This window comes from Physella acuta, unplaced genomic scaffold (assembly GCF_028476545.2).
Source record: "Physella acuta isolate Inbredline_101_S28 unplaced genomic scaffold, ASM2847654v3 ptg000652l, whole genome shotgun sequence".
NCBI lineage: Eukaryota > Metazoa > Mollusca > Gastropoda > Physidae > Physella > Physella acuta.
In genome coordinates this window covers 1-26,208 of record NW_026732171.1, presented here as the reverse complement: position 1 = coordinate 26,208, position 26,208 = coordinate 1, and the positions used below count along the sequence as shown (strand labels likewise).

The 26,208-nt window shown below is 34.7% G+C and overlaps 1 protein-coding gene across 1 annotated transcript; it reads right to left on the bottom strand.

Annotated features, from left to right (window-relative positions):
* Positions 1 to 19,614: 19,614 nt before the first annotated feature.
* LOC131948613 (androgen-induced gene 1 protein) lies at positions 19,615 to 22,888 on the bottom strand (the record flags this gene model as incomplete). The annotated part of the gene is given in 3 exon segments (XM_059310215.1): positions 19,615 to 19,839; positions 20,973 to 21,124; positions 22,773 to 22,888. Coding segments are annotated over 3 exon segments (336 nt in total), but the record flags the coding sequence as incomplete, so codon positions are not given.
* Positions 22,889 to 26,208: the final 3,320 nt, after the last annotated feature.

The following is a 26,208-nucleotide window of genomic DNA, read 5'->3' as shown; positions in this document are numbered from 1 at the left end:
GACGGGAATAAAGTTTTTTTGTTACCCTCCAGGGTCGGTCTACGACGTCACATAATATTAAGGGGATCGTTCGTCAATTTATTTATGTATATCTCATATAAGGAGAATTTCACTCACGATCATCTTTTAGCCCTCGTCGAGGGCTTTGAGTCTGACCAACAGTTTTTCCATACTGCCTAGTAGTGTATGCAAAAACTTAGCACGATGTACGGACGTTAAGTAACCTAAAAATTGTGTTAAAATTTCCCGGTTTTTGCCATAAAATACAAAGATTATATAGGGAAATACAACTGGTCAGTTTTGACCCCTTTACGAAGTTTTCCCAGATATGCCGAGTTTTTTGTGACACCCCAAGGCGTTCTCCTACCACCTCACAAAATATCAAGGGGGGTCGTCGGAGGAAATTTTTTTTCGTAATAGAGCTCATATAAAGAGAATTTCACTCGCGGTCACTTTTTAGCCCTCGTCGAGGGCTTTGAGTCAAACCGACAGTTTTCCCTAAAGGTCAAGCCATTTACCTAAGAGCATGCCGAAACTTAGCCAGATGTAAAGAGGGTAAGTGCCCTAAAATCCGTTTTGAAATGACCCTCTGTTCGCCCCATAAAATACAAAGATTATATAGGGAAATACGACTGGTCAGTTTTGACCCATTTCCCGATTTTTCCCGGACATGGCGAGTTTTTTGTGACACCCCAAGGCGTTCTCCTACCACCTCACAAAATATCAAGGGGGGTCGTCGGAGGAAATTTTTTTTCGTAATAGAGCTCATATAAAGAGAATTTCACTTGCGGTCACTTTTTAGCCCTCGTCGAGTGCTTTGAGTCAAACCGACAGGTCCGCCCTACGGCCTAGCCATTTACCTATAAGCATGCCAAAACTTAGCCAGATGTAAAGAGGGTAAGTGCCCTCAAATCCGTTTGAAATGACCCTCTGTTTTCCCCATAAAATACAAAGATTATATAGGGAAATACGACTGGTCAGTTTTGACCCGTTTCCCGATTTTTCCCGGACATGGCGAGTTTTTTGTGACACCCCCAGGCGTTCTCCCACCACCTCACAAAATTTCAATTGGGGTCGTCGGAGGAAATTTTTTTTCGTAATAGAGCTCATATAAAGAGAATTTCACTCGCGGTCACTTTTTAGCCTTCGTCGAGGGCTTTGAGTGAAACCGACAGTTTTCCCTAAAGGTCAAGCCATTTACCTAAGAGTATGCTAAAAATTAGCCAGATATACTGAGTTTAAGTACCCTAAAGTCTGCGTTGAAATGACCCTCTGTTTTTCCCATAAAATACAAAGATTATATAGGGAAATACAACTGGTCAGTTTTGACCCCTTTACGAAGTTTTCCCAGATATGCCAAGTTTTTTGTGACACCCCCAGGCATTTTCCTACCACCTCACAAAATTTCAAGGGGGGTCGTCGGAGGAAATTTTTTTCGTAATAGAGCTCATATAAAGAGAATTTCACTCGCGGTCACTTTTTAGCCCTCGTCGAGGGCTTTGAGTAAAACCGACAGTTTTCCCTAAAGGTCAAGCCATTTATCTAAGAGCATGCAAAAAATTAGCCAGATGTAAAGAGGGTAAGTGCCCTAAAGTCTGCGTTGAAATGACCCTCTGTTTTCCCCATAAAATACAAAGATTATATAGGGAAATACAACTGGTCAGTTTTGACCCCTTTACGAAGTTTTCCCAGATATGCCGAGTTTTTTGTGACACCCCCAGGCATTCTCCTACCACCTCACAAAATTTCAAGGGGGGTCGTCGGAGGAAATTTTTTTTCGTAATATAGCTCATATAAAGAGAATTTCACTCGCGGTCTCTTTTTAGCCCACGTCGAGGGCTTTGAGTGAAATCGACAGGTCTGCCCTACGGCCAAGCCATTTACCTATAAGCATGCCAAAACTTAGCCAGATGTAAAGAAGGTAAGTGCCCTAAAATCCGTTTTGAAATGATCCTCTGTTTTCCCCATTAAATACAAAGATTATATAGGGAAATACGACTGGTCAGTTTTGACCCCTTTACGAAGTTTTCCCAGATATGCCGAGTTTTTTGTGACACTCCAAGGCATTCTCCTACCACCTCACAAAATTTCAAGGGGGGTCGTCGGAGGAAATTTTTTTTCGTATTAGTGCTCATATAAAGAGAATTTCACTCGCGGTCACTTTTTAGCCCTCGTCGAGGGCTTTGAGTGAAACCGACAGGTCAGCCGTACGGTCAAGCCATTTACATATAAACATGCCGAAAATTAGCCAGATGTAAAGAGGGTAAGTGCCCTCAAATCCGTTTTGAAATTACCCTCTGTTTTTCCCATAAAATACAAAGATTATATAGGGAAATACGACTGGTCAGTTTTGACCACTTTACGAAGTTTTCCCGCACATGGCGAGTTTTTTGTGACACCCCAAGGCGTTGTCCTACCACCTCACAAAATATCAAGGGGGGGGGGGTCGTCGGAGGAAATTTTTTTTCGTAATATAGCCCATATAAGGCGCCGGTCAGTCGAGGTCAGTTTTGACCCCCTCTCCGTCGACTTTTCGGCCAACCGTCACCGGCCCTCGTGTTCTATTGACCCAAGGCACCATCGTGCCAAATTTGACGCGCCTGCGGCGCCGGGAAGTGCCCTATAGGGCACTTGACCACTTTGCTTTATATATGTTACGGTCAAAGCCCGAAGTCGGCCAATGCGCGGATTGGCCGGCCAATCCGCGCATTGGCCAATATCGCCTCCCATAGGTCGGTCAAAGTCCGAAACTTTGCTTGATTTCGGCCTTTGGCCGGCCAATCCGCAGACTGGCCATGGTGGACCGGCCAAAGTGTGAAATAGCTCTTGATTTCGGCCTTTGGCCGGCCAGTCCGCGGACTGGCCATGTTGGACCGGCCAAAGTCTAATTAGAAGATCATCTGGCTAAGGACGACCGAATTAGAAAATCATGAGCAGATTTTGGTTTTTTTAATGCCGTAAGGATCATGAAATTAAGTCTTTATTGATTATTAATTAAAGTAAATGACAGAAACATTCAAATTTTTTATTGTACTATAGTTTCAATCAATCAGTATTATCATTTGTTACAACAAGTTGAACTTTTATGGCATTTAGAATTACATAGCAGCTTGTTATTTTTATAATTGCGTCGATTTGTTGTGCACTTGGTTGTGCAATTGCAGCGGGGATGTAGCCTTGGCCCCCAGTCAATGATTGTGAAGATGCGATGGTTCGTAGTGATTTTTCCTCAGTGCCAACTGACGACAATAAGAGCAGTTTTTCTTGAAGAATTGAAAAATCACTTCTAGCATACAGTTGTTTTAGAACACCATGTTCCGTTCCTAATTTGTAGAAACCGCCCTCGACGCTCATGACAACTGCAATCACGCTTCGGAGATCACCGCGACCTCTGTCAACATCTGGAACACGGATGCGTACATTGTCACCCACTTCACCATCTTTAAATTTTGTATTTGATGTTTTAAGCATCTTAGCACCTTGAGTTTGCAAGCCAGTATGAGCTGCTGACCTGTGTTCCATGATGTCTTGTTTGTTGTGACACAATCTGCAGGTAATGTTCCCTCCGTACCCTTCGTCTGCTTCATTGGGTACTCCACAAATAGCATGGACATCTTTGCCACAGGATCCACAAGAATGAGCTGCACTACAATGTTTTTCACAAACTATACAGAATCTGTTGGCCACATTATTGTCACGCAACTGGTCTTTACGTTCCGCCACGCCAGCAGATGTGTTCTCAAGATCTTCCTCAGTAACTACTTTATTGAGAGCCTCTCTTGGTAGATTTGAAGTGCTAAGTCCCACTTTTGCTTTGCATCCAAACAAGGTTTCGTATGGTGATTGTTGAATTCTTTGATGAAAAGAACGATTTTTCAAAAATTGAATGAATTTGAGACTCTCAGCCCAATGAGCTGATTCATTTGTTTGCATCCATGTCATCATCATATTTTGAACATCTTTGTTGGCACGTTCGACTGAACCTTGGCTTTGGCTATGCCTTGGTTTTCCGTGAACTAGTTTAAGTTCAGGCCACATGTTCTTTAGTTCAAAAATAACTTGATTCACAAATTCTCTTCCATTATCTGATTGAAGCACACTTGGTGCACCAATAGTCGTGAAGATATCCAGCAGCTGGTAAGCAACTTCTTCTGCTCTTTTGGTTTCGAAAGCTCGCAACAATATGATCCTGGTAACTGAGTATAAACTTGTATTTGCCGTCTGGGTTACTTTGCATATCTATAAGATCTACTTGGCATCTTGAGTTAAATTCTTTAAATATCAAATGTTTGGAAACAAGACCTTTCTTGGGATTAGACAATTTTGTCTGACAAGGCTTGCACAACCGAAGATACATAGTAATGATTTCTTTGGTGATATTTTTGTACTTTCTCTTGGGCTCTTTTTCCATCCTCGTGGATGCTATACAAACAAGAGCTAAACAATACGTTACTCACAGTGAAACCGCACCCAGAATAATGAAAACGCGATCACAACTTAGTCTAGATAGAACATTGGCCGGGACATCCTGGCCAATGCGCGCATTGGCCGGCCAATGTACAAAATACGCTGTTAAGTTTAAGCACTTCGGACTTTGGCCAGTACGTCCCGGCCAATCCGCGCATTGGCCGGCCAATCCGGGGTTTGGCCGCACTTCGGGCTTTGACCGTAACATATATATAGATTGCAATTATTCTAATTTTCTTTTTAATTTATTTTTTATTTTTATTTTTGTTGTGAATGATAAAGTTGCCTTTGCCTATTGGAACTTAGCGGGATACAGGGCAGGTGAAGTAGAGTTCACCTGTTTCTTTGTCCTCAGTATATAACGTGGATAGTGTGGTCAGAGCCATGCTCGGCCGAAATAAATTTTTTTAACGATAAAACATGTTGTCTGATACTTGGCAGAACACTGGGCAGGTGAAGTAGTGTTGGGTAGGTGTAAAGTTCACCTGTGACGTCAGAATATGAAGAGATAGTGTGGTCAGACCCATGCTCAGCAAAAATCTGTGTTTTCAAAGACAAAAACATGTCTGAGTTGGGAGGACACTGGGCAGGTGAAGTGGAGTTGACCTGTTTTTGTGACTTCAGCATATGAAGAGATTATTTTGTCAGACCCATGCTCAGACGAAATCAGTGTTTTTAAAAGACAAAAATGGCTGAGGTGTGAGTGTGACGCCTTTTTTTAATGTGGGGTCTGGTTCTTTTGTGATGAAAAGTGACAGACGTGATGTCATCTATGGATGACCCTCGAAACCTACAGTTATCTAACTAGATAACGGGTAGTCTAGTTATAATTCTAAAATTTCACCATCTGTTAACACCGAAAAACAAAAAAATAGTGATTTTGAGAGATCATAGACTAATTAGAAAAGAATATAAATAATTTTAACATTTTTCTATTTTACTTATGAACCTTAACATATAATAATCAATGCGGTAGTAAAAAAATTATTGAGAGTGAGTTGAATATTAAAAACACGTTTTCCCGTACGTCCGCGCCCAGAGAGAGCCTTTCCAGCATTCTCTAAAAGTCTAATTTCACCACCTCATTAGAAAATAATATGAATAATCTTAACATGTAATCAATGTGGTAGTAATAAAAAAAAAAATAACTTCAATTATTGATGAGTTAAATTTATTTTTAAATTACCTCCCTTGCAAAAATTACCAAAAAAAAGTTGAATTAGTTTTTTCGACCTACTGTTATGAAAATGTTTCCACCTTTTCTAGGAATATAAACGAAAATGATATTTGACATTGATCCTTTTAATATGTTTCAGCAATGTGCGTGTATTTAATATTTTCTTTACGTTATGCAAAAAGGTAAAAATAACTATGTCGTTATATAAACAAACCCTACTCTATTATTTATAATAAGACCCTGCAATGCACTGTAAAGCACTGCATGATGCGATGTTTACTTTTATGGTTCCAAAATCTATAGCGATGACAGAAGGAAGGACTGACACACTGCTTGGCCGCTTATATTATAGACTAGCTGCATCCCGTGCTCCGCCACGGTAAATCGTTTTAAATGTACCAACTTGGGAACAGAACAAAACTAAACACAACACAAACGAACGCACAAAAAAAAAACACAAACGAAAAAACAAACACAAAACTCATAACATAAACACAATATAAATGCAATCATAAAGGCATATTGCTCACAGTCTAGCCCGTAGCGCCAAATCGCGCCCTTTCCGAGCGCCGGCGGACGCGTCTGACACAGTGAATGACTACAAAACAGAGGCCTAGCGACCCTTTCCGGCGCCCATGGACAAACTTTCGATCTGCACCCCCTCCCCTCAAAATTTAGATTTCCACTCCACCACCTTAATCTTTTGATTTGCACCCCCCCCCCCCCCATCAGACTTTCGATTTGCAGTACTTTTGATTTGAAATTTCCCGCCCCCCCCCCCCCCCGCTCAAACTTTTGATTTGTACCCCCCCAAACTTTCGATTTGCACCCCCACCCCCGCAAATTTTTTCCAACCCACTTTGGCGCCCCCTAAGGTCGGCACCCGGGGACATATGCCCCCCCCCTCGCTACGCCTCTCCTATAAAACCCCCAGCTTGTCCGCAAACCGAAAGAATAATAATAAATAATATACAATAAATAATAGGCAGTATTTAAAATATCCGTGTTTTACCTACCATATATCACTTTATCAATTCACGCATTTTTTTTCCAGTACTTTAAATTTTTTAAATTTACAATAGTTTCATAACTAAAACCATTGCGCACCCAATAACCGTAATGACGCGTCTATAATAGTGCGGAATAGTTGATTAAAAATTAAGAAGTAGTAAACAGTACATTCGGTGGATAAAATAAATAATAGATTGCCTTTTATCAATCCATGCTAATTATAATTTTCTAACAATAATTTCCTCTTCCACATCCGCACAATTTGCATTCACATTTTGCTAATTATATTATTGCAACACTAATTCCTTCTAGGACGCCCGTAGATTTGCATTCAAATTTTTTTTATTAGCGTGAGTTAAATTTATTTTTAAATTACCTCCCTTGTCAAAATTAGAAAAAAAGAGTTTAATTAGTTAGATTTTTCTACCCTACTGTTATTATGTTATTAAAATGTATCCACTTTTTCTGAGAATCTAAACGAAAATGATATTTGACCAGTGTTTCTTCCAGACTTTTTTCTCCGGGGGGGGGGGGGGCACTTGAAATTTTCGGGGAGGGGGCGGTAAACTTTCTTCGGGGGGGGGGGGCGGACACTGTTAAAAGTATATATTTTCTATATAAATTCTATAAATTTCATTTTGTTCGGGGGGGGGGGGGGGCGGTAAAAAAATTTCGGGGGGGCTTTGCCCCCCCCCCCCCCCCCCCGAAGAGATGCCTGGAAGAAACTCTGTATTTGACATTAATCTTTTTAATATGTTGTAGCAGTGTGCGTGTATTTAATATTTTCTTGACGTTATGCGAAAGAGTAAAGACAGTGACAATTATAAAATAGCTCTATGTCGTTATATAAAAAAACCCTACTCTATTACTTATAATAAGACACTGCGGTGCACTGAAAAGCACAGCATGGTGCGATGTTTACTTTTATGGTTCCAAAAGCTATAGTGATGACGGAAGGAAGGACTGACACACTACTTGCCCGCTTATATTATGGACTAGCCGTCCCGGCCAGGCCCTGCTCTGGCTTCTGTCAAAAACCTTTCTGTTAAAGACCATTGCCTGTGTGCTTAGTAATCATCATAAACCCGGCATTGCCCACCCAAACCACAACCAACCAAAACCAAAATAACAAAACGCAAACATAACGCTAACACAATTACAAGTACAAACGAAAACAAAAACCCAACAACAAACCCAACCACAACCACAAACACCAATACAAACACAAAGAAAAAAACAAAAAAAAAGCAAACGAAAACAAAAACCTAACAACAAACCCAACCACAAACATGAATACAAAGAAAAAAAAAACGAAAAAGCAAACGAAAACAAACCAAATCCAAACGCAACACCAACCACAAACACAAATACAAACCCAAAGAAAAAAACACAAACGAAAACAAAAACGAAAAAAGAAAGAACAAAAACGAACAAAATCAAAACGCAACCACTAACGCAAACCCAACCTAAACACAAAGAAAACACTAACGCGAACATAAACGCAAATTGCTCACAGTCTAGCCCTGTGGCGTAATCGCCTGTTTCAGCTTAATAAACGACTATAGTACCCCAACTTATTCAAAGTCTTTTGCACTCACTTTAACGAACGTAGGTGCCAAATCGAACACGGGAGGCCCGGGGCCCCTAATAGCGCCGGTCTGGGCGCCAGATGACGCACCATGACGTAACCGCCTGATTCAACTTAGTAAACAACTATAGTACATAACTTATTCATAGTCTTTTGAACTCACGCGAGCGTAGGTACCATAGCGTACACGGGAAGGCCCGGTGTGCCAAATAGCACCCTGTCGGGATGCCGGAGGACGCCCGGATTTGATTCACTTAAAGACTATAGTAACCTTTCTTATCCATAGTCTATCGCACTGTTTAAAACTATGCAGCATAGCGCTCACATGATAGCACAGGGTGCCAAATCGAACCGTGCAGGGGCGCTGGCGGACGCGCCTGTTTCAATTTAGTGAACAAAATGATAATACACCAAGCTTATCCGTAAATGGAAAGAAATAAACATATAGGATTTGTAGGACCTGGCTTATTAAATGTTATTGATTTTAAAAAATAATTATTGAACAGTATGTTCAGTGTATAGAATAAATAAAAGACAGTATTAAAAATACCAACGACATTGCACTAAATCAATCCCCGCTAATAATGTATTTTTTTTCTTAACACCAAAACAAAGTAATAAAAAGTAAATTCTTTCTTCCTCAGATTTAATGATTTTTTTTAAAGGGAAGTAGCTGTGCAGTCAATACACTTTAGACACAATTTTTAGAAAACCTTTCTTATCCATAGTCTATCGCACTGTTTAAAACTATGCAGCATAGCGCTCACATGATAGCACAGGGTGCCAAATCGAACCGTGCAGGGGCGCTGGCGGACGCGCCTGTTTCAATTTAGTGAACAAAATGATAATACACCAAGCTTATCCGTAAATGGAAAGAAATAAACATATAGGATTTGTAGGACCTGGCTTATTAAATGTTATTGATTTTAAAAAATAATTATTGAACAGTATGTTCAGTGTATAGAATAAATAAAAGACAGTATTAAAAATACCAACGACATTGCACTAAATCAATCCCCACTAATTATGTATTTTTTTTTCTTAACACCAAAACAAAGTAATAAAAAGTAAATTCTTTCTTCCCCAGATTTAATGATTTTTTTTAAAGGGAAGTAACTGTGCAGTCAATACACTTTAGACACAATTTTAGAAATTTTGTAAACGTTGATACACAGTTACACTTTTAAAAATGTTTATGTGATGTTCATAATTGAAAATTATTATTCTAAATACATAAAATGAAAATTGTTTTTAAAGACTTTCAATAGTATTTTTTAAACTCATAAATTTATACTATGAGCACGATAATAATCTAACACTTAAATCCATCGAAGTATCCACGAAACACATTTATTGTTGGAAATAAGAATTTTACATACAGAATTGAACTTTATATATTAAACTAGCCGTCCCGGCCAGGCCCTGCTCTGGCTTCTGTGAAAAACCTTTCTGTTAAAGACCATTACCTGTGTGTTTAGTAATGATCATAAACCCGGCATTGCCCACCCAAACCACAACCAACCAAAACAACAAAACGCAAACATAACGCTAACACAATTACAAGTACAAACGAAAACAAAAACCTAACAACAAACCCAACCACAACCACAAACACCAATACAAACACAAAGAAAAAACAAACAAAAAAGCAAACGAAAACAAAAACCTAACAACAAACCCAACCACAAACACCAATACCAACAAAAAAAAAACAACGAAAAAGCAAACGAAAACAAACCAAATCCAAACGCAAAACCAACCAAAAACACAAATACAAACCCAAACAAAAAAACACAAACAAAAACGAAAAAAGAAAGAACAAAAACGAACCAAATCAAAACGCAACCACTAACGCAAACCCACCTAAACACAAAGAAAACACTAACGCGAACATAAACGCCCGGGGCGGAATCACCTGTTTTAGCTTAATGAACGACTATAGTACCCCAACTTATTCATAGTCTTTTGCACTCACTTAAACGAACGCGCCTGTTTCAATTTAATGAACAATTTTAATACTCCAAGCTTATCCGTAAAATACCTACAACATTTGCACTTGATCAATCCCCGCTAATTATGTAATTATTTTTTTTCCCAACACCAAAACAAAGTAATAAAAAGTAAATTATTTTCCACTAATGCAATGGTTTTATAAAGGGAAGTAATTGTGTTTTCCTAATTTATCAAAGGGAAGTAAATGCTATACGACTAAATAAAGACATAATTAGAATTTTTGTAAAAGATGATATTTTTTTAAAACTTGTGTTTAATGAACATGCCGACAATTATTACTATAATTTGAAAAATGAAAATTATTTCCCATCACTTTCAATAGTAATTTTTTAACTCATAAATTTAGACAAATGCGCACGATAATTGTCTAACACTTAAATCCATCCAAGACCAACGACAAACATATGCGTTACATACAGAACTGAGCTTTATATATAAGATTCAAAATCATTTTCAATGGCTTATGTTCAATACAAAAATATGAAAAAGAGTGTAATCAATGTTTCCAAAACGGCTTTAATTTTTGAAAATGTAGCTATATTTCTAAAAATAATTTTTCAAAAATTTAGTATGATTACATAGACTTTTCTTACCTATTGATTCTTATAGTTTTTTACTTTCTCACGAAGTACAGAGGAAGTATTGTAATCGCGAAACAAATAAAATAAAAAAATAAAAAAAACAACAGAAAATATATTTTCTCAAATCTCGACTTTTTACACCTCCCTGAGTCGGAAAAGCATAGTTTTGCAATTTTGTCCGTAATTCTGTATGTGTGTGTGTGTGTGTGTGTGTGTGTCTGTGAATACGATAACTTGAGTACCGTTACAGCTAGGTTGATGATATTTCGTACATAAGTATTAGATCAAATTTGTAGTTATGTATCAGCTTTTCGGTGATTTCCAGTAACCGGAAGTGGAACTTATTCTTCTCTCAATTTTTCAAAAGCCTATAACGAGTACTGTTTCAGATAGATAAATGAAATTTCACATGTAAGTAAAATATATAATTTTCTGCCTTCTGCTATATTTTGAGTAGTTTCCGTTGACCGGAAGAAGAAGTCGCCATCCCCCGTGGTGTTATATAATTATATTCGAGAAAGTTAAAAAGTGGATCACTGTTACAGTTTTTGGTGTGAAGTGTAACTCCTTTGAAACGGTTACCGTCTACAGCAGTGGCCGCAATTTAATAATAAGGGCCTGGAATAATTTGCCATTCTTCATAAATCTGTACAACAGCCTTGATTTTTAAAAAAATCTGTTTTCTAGAGTAGATGTCCATGTTGCGCTCTTGCAAATCTAAACTTAATTCAGACAATTCTCGGAGCGCATCGCACAACAATCCGAGGTCTAGTACTAATTCAGTGGAAGTTATCTTTCGCTGCAAACCTTCATACATACATTGATCTTTTTGTCTCTGGTTGAATCAAGTTGTACTAAATCTGTCCACATGAATTAATAGGTCGACAGTGTGCACAAAATAACGCCAACTATACATATCCTAATATATAAAAGACCATGTGAGCACTTCTCTCTCTCTCTCTGTCCGCAAAATATTTTCGCAGGGTATCACATCAGAATCTATAGTGATATATGGAGAACTTGATACGGACTTTTGTTGAAAATAATATGTTTTAAATGTATAACCAACATTTTATTTAAAGAAGAAAAAAAAATAAAGGCATATTCGAATGTAGAAAAACAGTTTAAATTATGCAACAGGAAAAGTGTTTGTAGTTGTGAAAAAGAACCCATGAAACAATGACGTCACTTATGTTTATACATTAACTAATGACGTCATCTGCCGAGTTTAGAATAAAAAGAAATGAACTATTTCATTCAAATTTGATTTAGATCTACGGACGCTATGAAATGTATACAATACAATTTTTCCGACCTAAACTTATAAAATTTATTTTATCTATTTGGATTCTAGATCTAGACTAGATCTAAATCTACGCAAAAACTAGACGTAGACGCTAAGTGGCTTAGATCTAGATTTAGACATCAAGATGTACGCTATGAAATATATACAATTTTATCGGTCAAACTAATACAAATTACTTAAAAACAACATAATAAACATTGAATAGCCAGATTTTTAACGGAATCATTTAAGTCACTTAATCAGTGTGTGCCTTTGTTATGTTAAATGTGTTGGATTTAGTTATTTCTTTGCTTTGTCACTAATATCGTTCAGCGTGTAATAAAGCACATTGCGTTTTGACCAGTAATTATTTCATAAATTATTTTTCTCAAACAAATACATTTTAAAATATATAGGCCTATAATTCACGTGAAACGGGTACCGATGGCTAGTATATATATAAGCCCATGTAAACCTTAATTTCAGGGGCGGAACTACAGCGCCTCCAGACCCCGCAATGCGGGGGGGGGGGGGGGTGCACGCGTTTAGGGGGTTCACGGCCGACCATAATCATTTTTTACTTTCTCGTATAATACTAAGTATAGAGTCTTCTAATCGTGCAAAAAAAAAAAAAAAATCGAGATGTATGCAAATCTCGATGTTTTACACCTCCCTGAGTCGGAAAATCATAGTTTTGCAATCTTGTCCGTGTGTGTGTGTGAGTAAACACAATAACTTGAGTACCGTTACAGCTAGGATGATGAAATTTCATATATAAGTATTATATGAAAATCGTAGATCCGTATCAACTTTTGAGCGATTTCCGATAACCGGGAAATGGAACTTTTTCTACTTTGAATTTTTGAAAAGCCCATAACTAGAGTGCTATTTCAGATAGATAAATGAAATGTCGCATTTGAATTTAAAAAGTACTAATAATATTCTGCACTATTATGCACATTTTATTTGGCGTTCACTTGGTGTGCAATTTTTTTTCTAAGAGATTTTATTCTATTTTTAAAAAGTTTAAGTTTTTAATATGGATTAAAAATCATGTCTATATCCCGAGTTGCCATCCCTTGTTGTTTCATTAAAGAATATTCGAAAAAGTTTAGGGGAGATCACTCCCGGTTTATTTTAATAGTTAAAAAATATTTTTCTTGCATTTATGACTCGATGGTTGTTTGTAAAAAGAGTATTGTAGCTGCTGTTGGGTTATCTTTATTCTATAGACACCACTCCACGATGTATATTCTTTATCCCTTTGTTTTTAAACCATTGTGAAACCCGAGTTCTCTTTCTCCTACAATGAAACTCGCTGTTGTTGGCAAAATGCTTTAAAAAAATCCATTGCGCGAAAGACCACTTCTATTACTTATTTCCCTTTTTTAAATTGTCAAATAGGATGCTCATAAGTTCATTTTAATATATTTGTACTAAACAAATTAAACAGCAATTACTTCGTTTAATTATTATTAAAACAAGTTAATAAAAAGTCTAGTGACAATTTAAGCGCAATTTCCTTAATTATTTTTTTAGAATTCACAGACCTACGTAAAAATCCTTTCGAACCTCCGCTCATTCGCTATGGTAAAATCCTTTCGAACCTCAGCGCTTTGCGCTAAAAACCTACAAGATGCTCAGTTTAAATCAGACGAACAGAGCTAGTCCCCGCCCCCTCGCGAGTTCTGCGCGAGTCTGGCCAATGGCAGCGTGTTACAAGTAGAAGTTACCTCTCACTAGCGACTGCCTCAGCCAGTGTGCTTGGTTTGGAACTTCACCGCTTCGCTTCTTCTAGAAATATTTGTATATTCTTAGTAATCTTAGCCAATACAAATTAGAAGAAATTAATTTTGTGTGAACGAACGAAAGGATATTTTTGAAAACTTTTTTTGGCAATATTGTTTTAAATTATGTCAGGAACCGATTGGTAAATGTTTCAAGTCGCTAAATGGTCTGGTTGCCAAGATATGGGCCAAAAACTGCATTTTTTCGAGGTTTTTTTTGGCTTTTCCGGGAAATCCAAGAAGGAATTACGGGAATTCTTTTGGCCTATGTTCATCCTCGGAACTTGCTTAACATATTTGCTTTTGGAACTAGTCAACGATATTGCTTCGTTGAGGAGGAGATACGACTTAAAGACGACTTAAAGCTGCGGACACACATCCATCCATCCATCCAGAAATGACGAGTTAATAATCGCAATCCCCCAGTATTGAAATTGCGCTAAAAAACATACTAAAGAATGATATAGTACAAAAAAGGAAATAAATCTAAAATTAATAATATAAATACAAATATATAAATAAACATAACACGAGAAACCAGTATATATACAAAGCTTTCATGTTTCATATTCTTTTGACCCCGGCTCGGTGATGGGAAATATTACGGAAGACATAAAATAAAAAGGAGGTTTTCAAAACAGAGTGACAAACTAACTCACATGTTTGAATTGAAAAAAAGACACACACACACACACACACACACACACACACACACACACATATATATATATATATATATATATATATATATATATATATATATATATATATATATATATATATATATATATATATATGTGTGTGTGTATATATATATATATATATATATATATATATATATGTGTGTGTATATATATATATATATATATATATATATGTATATATATATGTGTGTATATATATATATGTGTATATATATATATATATGTATATATATATATATATATATATATATATATATATATATATATATATATATATATATATATATATATATCATTATTGACCAAGAAAATAATAGGCATTGTGTAAAGCAATTATTGCCTGTATCGTGGTGAGGGGAGTGAACATGGTAGTGGTACGCTTTAAATGGTAGTAAATCACGTGATCAAACACGACACTCTCACAGCAGCCCTAACTGTCATGTATAAATGTGTAATCTAGTCGATATAGGTATTTGTGCTAAATTTCTCTTTTGCACATTTTTCGTTGTTTTTTTTTGGTTGCGCATTTTTCTGTTTGCGCTTTTTTCCGTTTGCGCTTTTTTCTGTTTGCGCTTTTTTCCGTTTGCGCTTTTTTCCGTTTGCGCTTTTTTCCGTTTGCGCTTTTTTCTGTGTGCGCTTTTTTCTGTTTGCACTTTTTTCCGTTTGCGCTTTTTTCCGTTTGCGCTTTTTTCCGTGTGCGCTTTTGTCTGTTTGCGCTTTTTTCCGTTTGCGCTTTTTCTGTTTGCGCTTTTTTCTTTTTGCGCTTTTTTCTCTTTGCGCTTTTTTCTCTTTGCGCTTTTTTTCGTGTGCGCTTTTTTCTCTTTGCGCTTTTTTCCGTGTGCGCTTTTTTCTGTGTGCGCTTTTTTCTCTTTGCGATTTTTTCTTTTTGCGCTTTTTTCTCTTTGCGCTTTTTTCCGTGTGCGCTTATATCCGTTGCGCTTTTTGTTTTGCACTTTTTTCCGTTGCGGTTCTTTCCGGCCACCATATATATATATATATATATATACAAACACAAAATACGAACATAAGATACTCATTGCTGGCCTGTTGGGTTTTTTTTTGTCAATTAATACAAATTACAACATTATGTCACGTGTGTAAGTGCATTCATGTGTTTTGTGAAATTCAGTTTTATTTTATCTCTACTATAAAACCTCTTAACCTCTAGTCGGTCAAAATAATATAAACCATGAAAGCTTTGTACAAGTAATGGTGACTCGTGTTATGTTTATTTTTATGTTTTTTTTTGTATTTATATTATTAATTTTAAATACATTTCCTTTTTGTGTAACGTCAATCTTTAGGAAGTATTTTATAAAAATAATAACTAAAAGAATTGCTTTTTAATGTGTTTAGTGCAAATCTATTAAAAGGAGCTTATGAGCACCCCAATTTGACTATTTAAAAAGGGAATAAGTCATGGAAGTGGTTTGAACGTTTGCTTATCTTTGATGGGTTTGATTGTAGGATTTGGCTTTCACAGTGGTTTAAAAAATAAACCGGGATGATCTCCCCTAAACTTTCTCGAATATTCTTATATAAAATAACAGGGGATGGGAACTCGGGCTATAGACATGATTTTTAATCCATTTTGAATACTTAAAGTTTTAAAAATAGAATAAAATCTCGTAGAAAAAAGATTGCACACCAAGCGAACGCGAAATAAAAAAGTGCATAATAGTGCGCAATATTATTAGTACTTTAAAAATTTACATTAGTTTTTTGAGAAATCGGAAGTAGCGTAAATTAGTATTTCCGGGCAACGGAAATTACTCAAAATGTGACAGAAGGTAGAGAATTAGATCTTATACTTACATGTGAAATTTCATTTATCTATCTGAAATAGTACTCAAGTTATAGGCTTTTGAAAATTCAAAGTAGAAAAAGTACCACTTCCGGTTATCGGAAATCGCTCAAAAGTTGATACGGATCTACGATTTTGATAAAATACTTATATATGAAATTTCATCAACCTAGCTGTAACGGTACTCAAGTTATCATGTTTACACACGGACAGACAGACAGACAGACAGACATACGGACAGAATTGCAAAGCCCAGTTTTTCAGACTGGATTACGTATAAAACCTCTTAATTTTGATAAATCTGGATTGATAATTTTTGCCCGATTAAAATAAGTCCTCTATACTTCGGATGTGATGAAGGACTGCGGTGTAATACGGTGAAAATTGTTAAAATTTCAATTGATTTTTGTGCACGATTACAATACTTTCTCTATACTTCGTATATACGAGAAAGTAAAAAGGTAAAAAGAATATACAAGAGCGTGGGGTGGTGTCTAAAGACTAAAGATAACCCAACCGCAGCTACGGTAATCTTTTTACAAAACAACCATTAAGTAAAAAATGCAAGAAAATTAATATTTTTTTAACTATACATTTTTTTAAATTATGGTCGGATGTGGGCCCTAAATGGCGTGCCCCCCCCCCCCTGTAGTTCCGTTCCTGGTTCCGATGTTCTTAAACGATTTTCCAATATTTTAACTTTCTCGTATACGAAGTATAGAGGAAGTATTGAAATCGTGCAAAAATTCGAAGTCGAGATTTTAAAAAATCTCGACGTTTTTCACCTCCATGAGTCGGAAAACAGTTTTACAATTTTGTCCGTATTTCAGTTTGATATAGTACTTTGGGTACCGGAAATCGCAGAAAAGTTGACACAGAACAAATTTTTTTGGATATAATACTTATGTATGAAATATCATCAACCTAGCTGTAACGGTAATCAAGTTATCGTGTTCACAGACATACACACATACATATACACACACAGACATAAGTACAAATTTGCAAAACTAAGTTTTCCCGACTCAGGTAAGTTTGAAAACTAAAAGGGCGGTAAAATTTAGAATTACATTGGCGGAGGTAAACTAGCTGCTGAAACGGCAAAAAAAAAAAAAAAAAAAAAAACAACAACCCGGATTTCCGTTACAAAGTTGGAAAAGTCAAAGTTAAATTTTCAGTAGAGGTTCAGGTAAACTGTAGTTCTCGGAAAATTTCCTTTTCAGTTAAAAATTCCGGTTTCGGTTGACTTTCGGTTTAACCCTTTATCTACTGACGGTACTTATAAGTACCACTTTAATTAGGTGCCTGTATTATTTTTAATTTAATACGAATTTTAAAATTTCTTGAGGTAATTAATAGTATTATCTCCCCTGAGTCGCCGGTAGTTGGAGGTATCGATGGTTTTTGAAAATTTCTGGTGTGGCGCCATTTTCAATGTCTTGCTGTATCGGTAGTTCACAATTGTTCTGTACAGTTCTCACACACGTTCCTGATTTCCCTTTGTTTTACCTTATTTTTCAAGTTTTCAACCCCAAATATTTTTTATTGGCACCTTCAATAGTCAGAAAACGCGTCTAACTTCTAGTTTTACAATTTTTATCAAATTGTCTATGTAATAGATCGATGTTTACAAGTGGACTTATAAGTACCGTCAGGGCACACGGTCATTTTTTAGGATTTCTAGAAAATGGCGAATTTTCGATGTGAAGTGACTTAAATATTATTTTGATAATTAATTATCGAAATGTACTCAAAAAATGATATTTACACATTTATAAGAATGTTAGCATATGTTTTACCATAGAAATATTGTAATTACATGTTGATTTCTAGTAGTAAAAGAATAACAATAATAAAGGTAGCAGTTGCAGGCTCATTTACTAGGTTTAGTATACTTCATTTGTATACCAAAGCCTAGTTCTAGTAGTAATATTTAATTTGTTAGTTATATTTACTGCAATAAACTGTCTTGCCTACAATAACTAGCATTTACGTACTGTATACATGTAGACTAGTAATACCCCATATTTCTGCATATAGTATAGATCTATATGGTACATTTTAATCAGCAAACAGAAAACAGTAGGCCACTACGACTATCCTAAACACATTGAGCTCACTTCTATTTATGAACTTTACACTGTAGTGTAGACTTGTATAATTGTAGCCTACTAGAATGTTATGACTAGTATTACTAGTAGGCACTAGTTGTGTGCTGAATGACTAGGCTTTTGTTTGTTCATGCGGCTCATTATAATAGCTATTGGAAGCTTCCAGAAAAAGCATGTTCAGTCCGGCAACCGTTGCTACACCAGAAAGACCACAATTAAGAATGAGGGAGCATGACATGTCGGCAACTTTTGCTGTGTTTGAGGTCTAAAATGTGTTCCGATAGAAAATTCAGTAAAAATCGTACTCAAAATACACTTTTGTACTGTATTTATGTGTGAAAATTACAAAAATGATTTTTATAATCATTGCCATGTTATTAGTTACTAAATGGTATCGTATGTTCCTGTTTTGTAAAAAAAAATTTTTTTGGAAAAAATGCCCTACATTCCTGACGGTACTTATAAGTACCAATATATGTTTGGGCCATTAAAAATTTATGAAACGAAATTTCCTTCGACATATGCTTTAAATGTGCCAAAAGCAATATGATAACACATTGATTAAGAAAAAATTTCATTCAGAACTTAATTCCGTAAATAAAGGGTTAAGTTATGTGTACTGATTCGGTTTAAATTTTCGTTTCCGTTAAAATTGTGTTTCCGTTTATAATTCCGGCAACGGGTAAAGTTCCGCTTCCAGATAAACTTGGGTTTATGTTAGAGAAGAAAAAATACTATAAGCTTGGGCAGTGTAGCGCAGAATCACATAGCGAAAAATAGTTTCACAGAAAATGAACGCAAACGATGTGCATATAAAGCGCGGAAAATTAGTACTTTATGTAGGAATTATTAAAAATGGAAAAATAAAATTAATTAAACATAAGAAAATGTCAAATTTTATGTCGCACTGAATTGTCATCTGGTCTTGACCTGTGTACCAAGTTTGAAAGGAGTTAGCCCAGTAGAAGTTTTTGCTAGCCTGTTTCGACATATTACGACAGTCAAAAAAAAAAAAACAGAGGAATCAAAAGAAAAACTTATAAAAAAGATACAAACATTTTCAAATTAAGATGCAAAACAACCATCGAAAGGCAAAAAATAAAATTTTTTAATTAAAAGTGCAGAACTACACAAATGTCATTACAATTAAAAACAAAAACCCGTCATTTGCTGGTATCAAATAATGAAAAAAAAAGTTGAAAAAATCATTTGAGTTAATTGTATCAGAAGAAAACAAGTTATTTTAAAGATACTTTTTATGTGTACTTATTACTTCAGGTTTTTGAAGATTTGTTGTTGCAGGTTCTTGTTCTGAATAAAAAAATAATAGGAAGATAAGAAACACACACACACACACATATATATACATATGTATGTATATGTATTTATATATATATATATGTATATATATATATATATATTTATATATATGTATATATATATATATATATATATATATATATATATATATATATATATATAATATATACATATATATATATACAGACATATATATATATATATATACATATACATTATATATATATATATATATATATATATATATATATATATATATATATATATATATATTTATATATACATATATATATATATATATACATATATATATATATATACATATATATATATATATATATATACATACATATATATATATACATACATATATATATACATACATATATATATACATAAATATATATATACATACATATATATATATATACAAACATATATATATACATACATATATATATATACATAAATATATATATATATACATACATATATATATACATACATATATATATACATACATATATATATACATACATATATATATACATCATATATATATATACATCATATATATATATACATCATATATATATATACATACATATATATATACATACATATATATATATACATACATATATATATATACATAAATATATATATATATACATACATATATATATATACATACATATATATATACATACATATATATATACATCATATATATATATACATCATATATATATATACATACATATATATATACATACATATATATATACATACATATATATACATACATATATATATACACACATTAGCCCTGTCTATTCGAAATAAACCGTATTATGCATTAAGCAATCTAAAAAAATGCTAACCAGCAAATTGCTGAATTTGATAATTCATTCCAGAATATCTTCTAACCATAACATTGCCTTTAGACTGGGGTTATGTTCAATGTTAGTGTGTAGGTAAATTTGTAGTCGACAAGGTTGGGGATGGAGGAGGGGGTGGAAGAGAGAGGGAATAGTTTCGCTGTTTAATGTATTTTTAATTTTAGGTTAAAGCAAAGTAAAAAAAAAAAAAAACACCACTATTTCATTTATTTTTATACTCACTCCAAAAGGCAGAAGATGTTTTTTCTCCTAAAATATATAGTAATCCAAAAATCACCATACAAAAGATTAAAAACACTGCACGTCCATGGACTGATAAAGTCTTCAATATAGGATAAACCCAGATGTTATCATAAAATGCAATGAAAAGAATCCTGTAATGATAAAATACAGTCAATCAGACATTAAAAAGCTGGCAAAAATAAGAACCTCGCAGAAACGTTAATTAAATTATCTTGCTACAATGGAGAGGGAGGGGAGAGAGAGAGAGAGAGAGAGAGAGAGACTGACGCTTTTTTAAAATAGTTATTTAAATAGTAGTGTATTATTATATATTTAAAGACAATAATTTATTTTCTCCTTTTGAAAGCATTATTACATACAATTTTGGTATTAAAAAGTTATTTATGCTTTTTTCCCCCCCTACTTTAAATTTTTTAATGCAATAGTTTTATGACCAATAACGATGTGCTCACCAAATGAACATAAAAATGCGCGTGTATTAGATCGGTAAATAGTATGTCTTATACTACTTTATATGGTACAATTTAATTAATTAATTTAAAAATTAATTAGACATCCAGTTAAGATCACATTTGATGTCATATTGCATTGTCACCGAATCTTGACCCACGTGACAAGGCTGAAACGAATCGGACAGTTAGAAGTGCTCGAAATCTCACTCGGCAGTTTCAATCTATGACGACAGACAGACGACAGAGGAAGCAAGTTAAATAAGCCTGTTAAATGAACGACAGATAAAGGAAGGAAGATAAATTAAAAAATTAAAAAGGCAAAAGCCCAAAATCAGCCAAAGTGGGAAAAAGCGAAAAAAACGTTACATTAACAATGTTTGTCATTGTGAGCAGTTCTTCGTGCAGATTGGGAAACGCTCCATCTACAATCAGAGCAACTGTAATTGCTTCACCACAATGTGTGTTAACATCTGGTATATAAAACACGTACGATAAGCTTTTTCCGTTACTTAATCGTTACACTCTAAACATTACACTTTATCCCTAAACGTAACGGGACTTAACGACCGAAAATAATATTGAATTTTTCTCTATTACGTTCCGTTACTTTCTCTTCGCTGGTCTCTGCATTTTCGCCATTCTTTCCTCACTTTTCAATGCGAGTCGATAATATAAATCTTTCAAGGAGGTTTTCCTCCTTTTCAGAATGTTTCATACATGAGTTAAATGGCTCAGATGCACACAGTTAAAACTTTTCGGGGGTATTTCTTTTCCACTAACTAACCCGCGTATCCGGTTACTTGTATCTCAAATTTTGCTCGTATATTCAAACATATTTGAGCTCATTAGACCCCTCGAATCTCAAACATCTCATTTTTCGGGGCACTCGCATGTCGAAGTACCACTGTATTTGACCTTTCACCAAAGTATCGGGCAGAACTTTGCTTTGGAATGGAATTGTCATGCTAAAACTGGTCAATGCAGATAAAACTCGGTCAATTAAATGTTTTTTCTCTTCTTAATTACAACTTATTACGAATTTTTAAGCTAGTTCCCGAATCGATTGGCCAATTCGTATCGCCTGTCGTGTGGTCAATGTCCGATATGCTGGGAATTGCCAGTATTTATATTACTTTAGGCAGTCACTTCCAGAAATGCTGGGAAATCTCTTGTCAAAAGTCGATATGCTAGAATGCCCAGATGTCCAGTAAAAATACTTACAAATCAGATATACTTATAGTGAGAGAAAACCGTGTATGGTGATAACTAAATATATATAGAGTTTTGAGAAAAAATTACACATTCCTATTTTACAAGTGATACTTACCAAACGATATAAATTAAGGCAATACTACTTGCTTTTATCATTCCTTTCAGACGAGGTGGATGGACATGATAAACTAGGTACTTATCAGTAATTAAAAATGGCAGCGGAGTTGTATGCTGTAATCAATTGAAGAAATATGTAAAAGAATAATAACAGTGGTTTGGTATGACTCAAGGGATCATACATTTAGGACGTCCACTCAGAGGCGTAGCGACGGGAGGATACATATGTCCCCGGGGGGCCGACCCTAGGGGCGCCAAAAATAAGCTCATTTTAGCTACTATTTTGAATGATAAATATAAAAAAATATATTGAAAGTTTGTCCCCGGGCGTCGGGGAGGGGTCGCTACGCCTCTGCGTCCACAGCAATTTTACCCCCCCCCCCTCCACACTTGTTTTAGTCGACCAAAACTTACTTCCACTTTACTATTTAACATATTGTGTACATATTAACTGATTATATTTTCGGAAATGTTCATTAGTAAGCCTAAATATCAGAAGTAGAACCTAACCTAGAACATGCTGAGAAAAATAAATAGAACATTTTAAAGAATAAATTTATTAGGGGAGGAGGGGGGGGGGGGTGAAAAGTCACAAATTTCCTCTTTTTAGGATTTAGAGACAAGAATTGTGAACCTTTAACAATGCCAACGTACCAGATACTAGTTCCACACTTCGGACTAACTGTGTGCACAGCCATCCGGAATAGCTGTTCACGGTATGCCCATGATAGACTAGCAAAATGGTGATTTAGTATTGTGACATTTTACCCCAGTGCGGGGTCAAAGTCACATACCTGGGGTGAAAAAGTCACACATTTTCAAATATTATATGGTTGAATCTATGTGATCGCAAAGAACTTTTTTTTATTGCCATTGAAAATAATTTACACAAGATTGAATTGAAACAGTAAAAGGTTAATTTTATACATATTTTATTGTGGACACGGGAAGAGCCTCAGACAGTGGCCAAAGATATTAATACAGGGACTATACTAAAATTGAAAGAAAAAGTTAGGCCTGTCTTTCAATTAACAGTTAAAGAATATTTAGGCTGCATATTTCACGATGTCTTCGATGGACACACTTGGTGCGTTTTGTCCCAGAACTGTCAGACTTTGTATGCACAGTAGTAATGATGACTTTTTTTTTAATTCACAGACCATACTTGGTCAGTTTCGAAGTTTATGAATTTGTTTTACACCTTTTCACTTCTTTTAAGGTATTCAACCTCAAAGTCACCTTCTTCGTCCATCTATTGCAGTATAGAAGACTTTTTGTCCTTGCACCTTAAGTAATGAAAATCCCCAACACAGATGGTCGCGACATTTGCCTCGCTCAAACAAGACTGGAGAGCTATCTAAAGTCATAGTCGATTTCATCTTCAATTATCTCTGTAAATTCATCGTCATCCATTTGTTCAGACAACACTTTTTCCAGAGCAGTTGTTGGCCTCATCGTTATCACCTAACTCATATCATAATTTATTTTGGTTTCAAGAACCACCAGCACTGAGACTAAAATCTGAAGAATTTACACTAGATTGGTAAGTCGATGAACGTTACCACTTATAAAAGAAACAATTGTATTCAACGTTTTGTACGATTGTTTAACCATAAAATACGTCAGCGACTTTTATCAAGATGGTACAAGGGGGGGGGGGGGGGCTTTTAGGCTAAATAAAATCGCAAAATTACACTAGATTTTGAGTAAACAACCTTTAGCACTTAGAAAAGAAACTATTTGTACTAAAGTGCATCGTACGATTGTGTAACATTTTTATAAAGGTAGTTCCGTTAAAACCCGCTCTACAAACTTTGTACAAGATGATTGGGAGGTGTGTGCGTTTTCGCGAACAAAAATTGCAAGTATTTGTACTGTATTGGCCAGTAGATAACTCTTTTAACACTTAGAAAATAAACCAATTGTATTAACGCGTAATGTACAATTTCACTAGCCAGTTTTGTTAAGAAATGACGCGACTAGTTTAACGAGAGAGATCAGATACTTTTACTTGATTGCATTACACTACACCTTGCCTGGATCACTGTATTAAAGAGAAATAAAAATCACGGATTCTTGAAAAGCTATCCGATCCACATTGTTTTAGAATGTTAAAAAGCGTTTTATTGCTGATAATTATAATCAGAACGTCGTGGGCTGTGCCACTATCATTAAACTGGTTATTATTGTTTCTTCAATCAGTACAATTAGTTCTGCATTTGTTGTTGACTGTGTGAGAGAAGATAGCGCAATCTGCCAAATCCAAGATTCGAGTTGATAACATACGTTAACACACACATTATATATATATATATGTATATATATACACATATATATATATTATATTATATATGTGTATACATATATATATACACATACAATATATACACATAAATATAATATATGTATGTATATATATATGTATGTATATATATATGTATATATATATACATATATATAAATATAAATATATACATATATATACACATATAATATATATATAAATATATACATATATCTAATATATAAAGCTCAGTTCTGTATGTAACGCATATGTTTGTCGTTGGTCTTGGATGGATTTAAGTGTTAGAATATTATCGTGCGCATTTGTCTTAATTTATGAGTTAAAAAATTACTATTGAAAGTGTCGGGAAATAATTTTCATTTTTCAAATTATAGTAATAATTGTCGGCATGTTCATTCAACGCAAGTTTAAAAAAAATATCTTTTACAAAAATTCTAATTATGTCTTTATTTAGTCCTATAGCACTTACTTCCCTTTGATAAATTAGGAAAACACAATTACTTCCCTTTATAAAACCATTGCATTTAGTGGAACATAATTTACTTTTTAATACTTTGTTTTGGTGTTGGGAAAAAAAAATAATTACATAATTAGCGGGGATTGATCAAGTGCAAATGTTGTAGGTATTTTACGGATAAGCTTGGAGTATTAAAATTGTTCATAAAATTGAAACAGGCGCGTTCGTTTAAGTGAGTGCAAAAGACTGTGAATAAGTTGGGGTACTATAGTCGTTCATTAAGCTAAAACTAGTGATTCCGCCCGGGCGTTTATGTTCGCGTTAGTGTTTTCTTTGTGTTTAGGTGGGTTTGCGTTAGTGGTTGCGTTTTGATTTTGTTCGATTTTGTTCTTTCTTTTTTCGTTTTTGTTTGTGTTTTTTTCTTTGGGTTTGTATTTGTGTTTTTGGTTGGTTTTGCGTTTGGATTTGGTTTGTTTTTTCGTTGTTTTTTTTTGTTGGTATTGGTGTTTGTGGTTGGGTTTGTTGTTAGGTTTTTTGTTTTCGTTCGCTTTTTTGTTTGTTTTTTTCTTTGTGTTTGTATTGGTGTTTGTGGTTGTGGTTGGGTTTGTTGTTAGGTTTTTGTTTTCGTTTGTATTTGTAATTGTGTTAGCCTTACATTTGCGTTTTGTTGTT